We start from the raw sequence: 9052 nt of genomic DNA on the forward strand, positions 1-9052 counted from the left end.
GCCAGCGCACGTCAGTAGCGTACTCCCGTTATTTCGCTGTTCATGGACGCGCAGAGCAAGTCGAGAACGCGGACGGCTCGTTCACATATTAACACTGCTGCGCATGCTCAATGGGACGCTCAACCCGGAAAAAAAGTGATAGCTGTCAATCAAACACAAGAAGTTCTTTGTGGGTGTGACCACACTGAAAGTGACCAATCATAAGACGGCCAGAGTTCTGAGCTTTTATTCTGAAAAGATATGAACTTATTCTAATGGATTCTGTTGCTAGAATTGACAGTTAACCTAAACTAAATGTTTGGTTTGAAAAATTAAAATAACACTTGTTGTCGAGTCGACATACATAGACACATAAACACACATGTACATGTAAATATTAGAGCTTAAATGTGATTGGGACCATGCTCTCAAGGATGGAGATTAAACCTAGTATCACAGACAATCCTTTTTACATGAATCTAAAGCCGCTTTACCACTACTTAGTAAACCTTGGCTCGACTCTACACGGTTTGGTTGGTTTTCTATTACAACATACGTGGGCAGAGTCCTCAATTTTGCCGTGACTTTGTTTTACATGCAACACACACACAAAGTGCCTTGTAAAGCAGTTGTTTTCAGTGTACTGAATCATTGGAATCAGTTAATTAAAAAGATTAGTTCAGTATTTCCTGCATGACCGGAGCACAGATTCCGTCTGACAGTCACTGCACTGAGATACAGTGGCATCGCAGGCTTTCAGCAATGCTGTCACTAAATACACCAGACTCCTCTGTTAAATCTTGAGATTTTAGACATTTTGTGCTAAATGTTGGAGATCAACGCATGTTTTCATGATTTTTAAGTCTCTTTAATTGATTGTTCGGCATCATTTGGTTTGAATCTTGTGTCAGACGCTGTGCTCATACCTCCTCCTGTGATGACCAATCAGTGGCCAGCAGTCTGACGGCATCACACATAGTATAGTATAGTATTGGCTTAGCTGGCTTGGAACCTCGCCTGAGCAAAATAACGGTGCTGTGTCGAGGCGAGTCGCACTGGGACCATGCAGTGGGAAAGTGCCATAATAGCCTATTATTGTACATTACATACATACTAGACATAAAAAATAAAACTATTCCCAAAGACAAAGGCTTTAATCACAGCAATACAGTATAGTAAAAAAACAGACATCCTTGATTTGGAATAAGTCTCCCTGTGTGACCAATGGGACAGTATGTCTGATCAGTACCTGATCTTAACCTAATATTTGGTATAGACGGTGAGAACAAATTCTGCATCCATGTAGGCATTCCTGGTGTGGGGGATGATCGCATACTCTCCAGACTCCACACTGAGCAGCTCAACCAGTTCTCTCTCATAGATGAAATAATCTGATTCCCTCACACAGCTGTTCATGTAAAAGAAGGGGAGTTCCAGTCTTCCCTCTGGTGTCTGGAGGTAGAATAATGGAGAATAAACCTCATTTGAAGAATGCGTTGTTGTTGAGTTTGTCATTGCAATATTCAAGCTATTTAAAAAATATAATTCATACATATGTAAGACATTTGTGCATGTTCTTGTGTGTGTGTGCTTACCCCAGGTGGGATCTGTTGAATGTAAAATGGGAAGAAATATGTTATGATACAGATTCAGAGCCATTTAAAAATGCTTGTCACATGAATAATTGCACTTTGACATTCAGAATGCAGACCTTCACGATGGTGAATGCAATCGGGTAGAACCGACTTCTGCTGCGGTTCACTTGAGGTTTCTGCATCAGTGAAACCATCAAGTTTTTGTCTCCTGGCTGCTTCTCGTCATTGGTCGCCACCTGGATGCGATACTGAGGATTTGTCTCGAACATCACTACAAGAGAAAATGAACGATGCATAGGACACCTTTAGAGACAGGTTATTGCTTGTGTTTGTGACATGACCATGTGCTTTTAGAATGACCCACCTCCACTCTTGTCACCGCCTGCAGACTCCCCTGACACCCAGCTGCCTTGATAGATCATACATTTCCACTGGCAGGTAAGATCACCATCGGTGAAGTTGGGGTTCTCACAAGACATCCACACCATGGCGAAATTGTCACAGAAGTCCTCCAACTTCATCCTGACACATTGAAACAAGCAACAGTGAAACTCAAAACCTACGTTATACTGCAGTCTACAGACAACTTATGCTCACTCTTTCACATTAGATCCGATTGACTGGTGTCACTCACAGAAACACAACAATAAATACATTCCAAACTGAAGCTAAAAAAATAGCTTGTACAAATGTTTTATTGATTCAGGTAATTTACCAGAATTCTCCATTATCGTGCTTCAGACGCTTTTGTTGATCGTCGGGACTCACGCTGTTCCACATGTCTGACCTGAGCGGAAGACAGAGGGCAATTTGACACTGAAACTGAAAAGATATATCACTCATCTTCAGCTCTTGTACACAGCAACTATAAAAACAGTATATATCTATCTATTAATTCGCTTATCTCTCGAACCGATGGTGCTTTCAAACTTGAACTCCAACTCCAACCATGTAGTTCAATTTTCCATGTTTATTGTATGCCATTATGTCAGTATCAGTATTTGCTTTCAACCACACACAAATAAAAATGCCACTGAACTTTAGCCATGAGCACTCAAACACACCCAACCAACAATTACTAAAAACACACACAAAAACAGATTTTGCACAGGCACTGCACTAGTATATATACAAATATGCATTGTGGGACATGGTTATATGATTAAATCACGTACGTGTCGTTCCACTCTCCGTTCCACTCCTGTTCACCCCAGGGGTTCAAGAGTCGAACCAGTCTCACTTTGGAGCCAAGACACTCAACCTTATCAGGAAATGAGAAATTTACTAATAGGGAAGAGAATTGTGCAAAAGTAGAAAAGTAACACTTTTCACTGTCCCTTAAGATTCCTACAGTAGTCAGATAGGTTTGATTGCATTGTTCGTTCTTTTGTATTTTATTAAAGGCCCTTTGAGATGTTTGTGGGTCAGATAGGACACACGTTTGTTTCAAAGAGAAACAAACAGTACAGTATCTCACCCCTCACTCCCTGTTATAAACAGTTGCGTTGTACCTCAGTGACAGCTGTGACAGAGTAAGAGTGTGCAGCCACCAGTCCATTGGAGCTTACAGTGTTCTCGTTACTACCCTGAAAACAACAACAACAGTAAATCATGTGTGAAAAGACAGATTCTTCCTTTCTATTTCTCCTATTGTTCTTCTTCTCTCACCCTCTTTGGAGCGGTCCCACAGCAAATCATCGACAAGCATTTGGTGGCTCTGGTCAGTGTGAGCCAAAGCTCCTCATCATGGCCTTCAGAGTGGACCTGTTTGAGTTGATAACTCATGCTCACTCCTCCAGTGAAGTCCTTGCAGGCGTCTGCCGGTATCCCAAAGTTCATATCAGCAAATGAACCACACAACCTGAGAAACAAAAGGGATTTTGAATGGGGTGTGTGTGGCGCGTCATGATCTCATGAACAGTATTAGTGACCCAAATCATCATCAGTCAATAGCAACTGGACTAGAGTCAGACGTGACTGATTCAAAGACTTTTGGAGGCCTGCATCAATGAGTAGTCATGATGTCAGCCATAATCTGGACCCCAACATTTTAAGACTTGTGATTAAATGAATGATTATGATCTATTTTCCTCTAAACGGGAACATGAGTTACAAAGTTCACATCAGGTTTTACTAAAGAAGACCTTAAAACAAGCAATTGAGACTATTAACTTCTCTGGAAAATGTTTATCAGCATAATCCAGTGAGGGAGACTCAGTTTGCCGTGGACTTCGATTCAAATGATGCTTTTGGTCGGCCTCATCTAGCAAACACTCTCCCAGACTGTGACCGTTTGATGTAGAGATGTCTCATGTGAATGTATTTCCTATTTTTTTACCCTTATGTTGCGCAAGTCACATGATTCATATCTTTTTTTGTGCTACTTCTCGTGCGATGCATATTTAACTTGTTGTGGACTTCACTTCGGATACTTGGACACTTTAGTTGTTGTGAAAACTATTTATCCCAGTATTAGGCGATGGCACATCCCACGTCACAGTCTATGATTAAAGTGAATACATTAATCTCATACTTTGCATATGCTTTTTCCAGCAGAGGAACCCAGAACTCATTTCGTCCTTTGCTGAACACAGAGAGCAACTGGTTCTCCATCGTTGGCAGGAAGTCATCGATGACGACATCCACCCACTTGCCAAACCTCCAGAACTGACACAGACAGGATGTACAGTGAGTTAGTTAACCAAAGCATGTATGCATAGTTTTAACTCTTGACAAAGACAACATATTTACCCTGAAGTGAAAGATCCCTGCATAGTCCACAAAGGACTGGTTCATAGGCACAACTTGCACCATCAGGTCTCTACTAAAGGTCAGAGAGGAGAGCGCAGCCAGAAACCAGCAATTACCTGGCAAATGGCAAAGCAACAACAAAAGAAAAGCACTCAAGCACATACTTCACATAGTTCACATTTTCAAACACACAAATGATGAAAAGCAGAATTTCTTGCTTACTTATGCCTCCTTGACCGAAGTCAAAGCGTGAGGTCCCGTCTGTACAGAAAGTGGGCTCATCACTGTTGTTCTGTCTTTTCATTATTTCCTGGACAAAAACAACAACAAAACATCAGTATAGCAACATTCAGTTGCTATTTTTTACTATTATTATTTTTATTATTATTATTATTAGTAGTAGTAGTAGTAGTAGTAGTAGTAGTAGTAGTAGTAGTAGTATTAATAATAATAATAATAATAATAATTAGATAATGATAAAGAATCTCATAAAATTACGACTTTATTCTCATAAAATTACTACTTTTTTCTCATAATAATCAAACTTTATTCTCATCATATTCCGACTTTTCTTGTAATATTCTGACTTTATTGTTGTAATATGATTTTTTCTTGTAATATTCCAACTTTATTCTTGTAATATTACAACCTTATTCTTGCAAGATTCTGACTTTTTAATATTATGACTCTTTCTGGTAATATTATGACTTTTTTCTAGTAATATTATTTAATATTTTTTAATATTATATTTAATATATTAATTAATATTATTATTTTCTCTTCTGTTTGGCCCTGATACATCAGAGCTGAGAATCTGCCTTTCTTTCACATCTGGAGTCAAACACAATGACATGCCTACATTAGAGGGAATGCTGACTGCAGAATGTAAACATGTACATTAATCATCTTACAATATTGTAGAAATGAGAGGAAAATTACATACAGCTGGACGAAGCCACACCACACTGTCCTCCTCCCAGTTGTCAAGGTAAGGTATATCTCCCAGAGTGCAGCTGTTTGGTGGGAAGGAGCTGTCCACAAACAGCCTCCCCTTTTCCATGTAGTAACTCTTCAGCTGCGTGTAGTCCTGGTTGTTGTATTTGGCAGGGTTGGAAGCGCTGCCCTCACTGCCCTCTTGGCAGCACAGGTTGATGAAGGCGGTGTTTTCATTAAACACAGGCATGGTGGCGAGAAGCTTCGGGCAGAGTCTGAGGTAGAGACACAAGATCAGAGAAGAGGAGAGTGGAGATAAACACCAGTGACTGCTGCAACGTCTAATATAGACTCACAGGCTACTTTACATGAGCCTGGAGCAAGACCCTCCTCCCAAGAATGTATAGAAAACACACAGCAAGGCCGCCCCTGACATCTATAATGTCATTCTGCTCGAGGGCAAAAAGGAGGTGGGATGATGTCTGTCTTTATCTACAAGGTTAAAAAAAAAAAGTATCTTCAGTGGTTTGTTCCCTCTTAAATATGTCAGTTTTCTCCTGTGCGGAAACTGGGAAGAAATCCTATCAAGTGTGAATGTGAGTTTTGAATTTGACAACTATTCAGAGAATGTTTGCTCTCTACAACAGGGGAAAAAAGAAGAGAGAAAAAACTGGATACTTGTGCATGTAATTCGATCTGCATGGGTATGACTGCTTCATAATGTAAAGTAATATCCATGCATTGTTGTCACGAACCCCCTTGTCCTGAAAATAGTTTCTACAGATGAACATGAATATATAAAAGACAGATATTTCACGACATATATATGTAGACTCTTTACGGTTTAGCTTTGAGCGCAAACTTACGAGGCATTTCACACCAGACAAGCCGGTGTGTCCAACACAGCTGTTGCAACATGTCAACTTCAGGTAGGTCATACCTCCAACATGCAAATAATCTGTGGGACATGTTACAGGCAGGATGTGTATACATAGAAGGTACAAAAACACACATACAGGGACTGGGAATTAAAGGTACAGGTAAGAATTTATGTCAAAGGAAAAGATTGTTTGACATCAAACTTATGTAAGGTCAACATATTTTAAATATTTCTATGTTATTGTCCAAAAATGTTGCTTTCACAAAATATAAAGCTCAATCTTTATATTAATATCATTCTTATATTGATACATTAATATATCAAAATATTAAAGAAAAACCTGCACTCATGATCATATTAGGAACAATGTTAATAGTTTAAGCATGTCTCCTCTCAATGAATCCACACAGCAGCTCGTTAATACATTGATATGTTTGAAAATAAATGCATTCATTCATTCACATTTTTCTAATAGCTTTGACGGTAGCATCGTTCCTGAGACGCCATCTTCGATTTCGGCCAAAAGGAAGTAATTTTAAACAGTGGACTTTCAAAGACATGAACCATCTATATCAGAATCTGCTTCCGAACCTTCAATTTGGAAAGGAATGCAGTTAGATTCTAAACAGGGATTCAAATTATCCCATTCAGCAGCAACCAGTCATCATAATCTTCATTTTTTAGTCTGTATCAGAAAAGAAAAGAATTACACTTGTAAATACTGGAAAATAAATCCAGCCTGAGATTGTAGTGATAAGAACGTTGTCCGCTGCAATGTGTTTTTTACACAGACTAACAGGCACCGTCTCCATCCAGGTAAACATGTTTTAGTTACAGGGGCTGTCCATGTTTGCTTTGGACTGAAGACAAGGAAACAGTCAGGAATTACACTTTACATGACCAACTTGCTCGACAAGTATAACACTGTTTATGGCTTAACAGTAATTATTACCTTTAAAAAGGTTGTTATGTCTGTTTTTCCTTTGACCTCAACAGCAGTTCAGTGTTACAAAGCTATAATCACCTTCGCAGGACACACAACAGTTGAAACGATTTGCATGAAATTTGAGAAGTGGGAGAAGGTAAGGTGTCCACTAACAATAGTTTACATGTGGCAGGAAAAACAAAAACCAAGCAGTTACTTTAAGAAAAGTCCATTGAAACAAAGGTTATAATGGTCCTTCACATGGCAGCCATTTTGACACGTTTTAGCGATCAGCACGAAACTATGGAATTGAAATGGCACTTAATTAGGTCTAGTTTGTGGGCTTTTAATGTGACCTAAACAAAATGGCAGAAGTGCAATGGGCACATTTCATGCTTAAAATTGGGGTTAGCCGTGGGGGAAATTAGCAAAAATAAACATTGAGATACTACAACGGAGGCTGCTGCAAATGACCCAACATGTTCATTTTATTAGGTTTTCGCAACTTCATTAGTTTAGATGGATGGCTCATGAAGTTACAAAGCATTGCAATGAGATGACAGACTTCACCCCATTTACCTCTGTCAGCATGTGTGTGACTATGTTGTAACAGCAGGGTCTGACTCCAGATCAGAAGGTTGCATGTTCAAATCACGTAAGGGTCTTAATTCTTGCCATTGTGGGTGAGGAAGTAAAAGGGTTTCGTGCTTTTTGAATAAGCACACGTCCATCCTCGAATCATAACCCATCACGCTTGTCGACATCTGGACATCAGGAGACAGATTACATAATTTTAAGCCACAATGCAAAACATGGTTAAACAGCGTGATGCAACTTTTTAATGTTCAGAAAACCAATTCTCACCACTGAACAATCTGACGGTAATTCCAGCTATTTCAGTTTAGGTTTCATCACAACAGAATCTGCCAACCCTTTATGCAATGTGGTGTTAAGATAAAAAGTACCTGTTAAAAATCACTGGACAGCCGACTCTAGGCGACAGGGCCAGACTGGCAGAATCTGTAAATCAGCAAAGTGTGACAATTAACAATCGTGTGCATGTACGTATATACATACATATACACTCATTTAAACAACCTTTAGAGTCTCAGAAAATTGGATGAGAAACATCGCATCAGACGGCACTTCCTATTCCAGGTTTTCATCACTGACTGGGATAATTATTGGCAAGTTAGCTTTGCAGCTAACCAAGTACAAACATTTTGCTTTAAAGATGAGATAACATGTATTAATTTAAGCACTTAATTGAACAATAAACTGTACATATATCCATGAAGGACTTACAAGGATCTGTCCAACAGCTCCATCCATCTTCTACCACTCCACATGAGGGTGCCACTGTGCCATTCACAGCTGACAAAAGGGCAAAAGGCAGAGTACACTCTTGACAGATCATCCAGAAGCTGCAGCCACATCAAAATGAGGCACCAGTGCTCCAGATTATCTTGTATACTGTAAAAAAACATAGTTTAAATACAAATGTCAATACGAACAAAATCCCCAGTCAACTAGAAAATATTACTATAGTGTATAAACCAGGGGGTGTGAACCATAAAATCAACATAAAAGGATAAGGTAACATTAAGTTTTCCTTTACCTTGTTAAACAGTTTCACGCGTATCTTCCCGCCTTCCTTAGAAGTGTCACTTGATGTCCGGTGGTGATGTACCTTTTGAGCTGTTGTTACGGAGGCGTGGTCGACCACGCCTTCTGCTGACCGGCTGCTCCCACAGGAAGAGAAGGGTCGAACTCATGGATGTATGAAAAGAACTGGATCGAGCACCGCATTAGCATTAATTTTCAAACGTATTATTGATGTATTAACGAGCTGCTGCGTGGATTCATTAAGGAGAGGAGACTGACATCGTGAACACGGGACAGATGCGTGGATGTATTATAAGAACTGGATTGAGCACCCGCCCCTTTGGCCACGCTGTGGACTGTGGAGACCTGCGCTCACTTCACCAC

General features: G+C 39.7%; 1 protein-coding gene and 2 non-coding genes across 4 annotated transcripts; all 3 read right to left on the reverse strand.

Annotated features, from left to right (window-relative positions):
- Nucleotides 1–1114: 1114 nt before the first annotated feature.
- On the reverse strand, nt 1115–8534 carry LOC131458533 (calpain-1 catalytic subunit-like). Of its 2 annotated transcripts, XM_058627694.1 has the most exons (14): nt 8369–8534; nt 8029–8083; nt 5269–5533; nt 4548–4635; nt 4326–4441; nt 4108–4241; nt 3243–3435; nt 3086–3160; nt 2750–2835; nt 2290–2361; nt 1939–2096; nt 1691–1845; nt 1575–1586; nt 1115–1431 (listed from the first exon to the last, which is right to left on the reverse strand). In XM_058627694.1, exons 1-14 carry the CDS (start codon nt 8478–8480, stop codon nt 1240–1242), a joined length of 1713 nt encoding a protein of 570 aa, XP_058483677.1. In that variant the 5' UTR covers nt 8481–8534; the 3' UTR covers nt 1115–1239. The 2 variants fall into 2 exon arrangements, with proteins under 2 accessions (XP_058483677.1, XP_058483678.1); XM_058627695.1 differs by lacking the exons at nt 8029–8083; nt 8369–8534 and adding an exon at nt 6125–6246.
- Nucleotides 7907–7980, reverse strand: LOC131459039 (small nucleolar RNA SNORD65). The gene has a single exon (XR_009240187.1). It is a non-coding gene; the product is annotated as a small nucleolar RNA SNORD65 (small nucleolar RNA).
- On the reverse strand, nt 8170–8236 carry LOC131459032 (small nucleolar RNA SNORD49). Its single transcript, XR_009240181.1, has one exon. It is a non-coding gene; the product is annotated as a small nucleolar RNA SNORD49 (small nucleolar RNA).
- Nucleotides 8535–9052: the final 518 nt, after the last annotated feature.

The sequence above is a fragment of the Solea solea genome, chromosome 4 (assembly GCF_958295425.1).
Source record: "Solea solea chromosome 4, fSolSol10.1, whole genome shotgun sequence".
Classification (NCBI taxonomy): Eukaryota; Metazoa; Chordata; class Actinopteri; order Pleuronectiformes; family Soleidae; genus Solea; species Solea solea.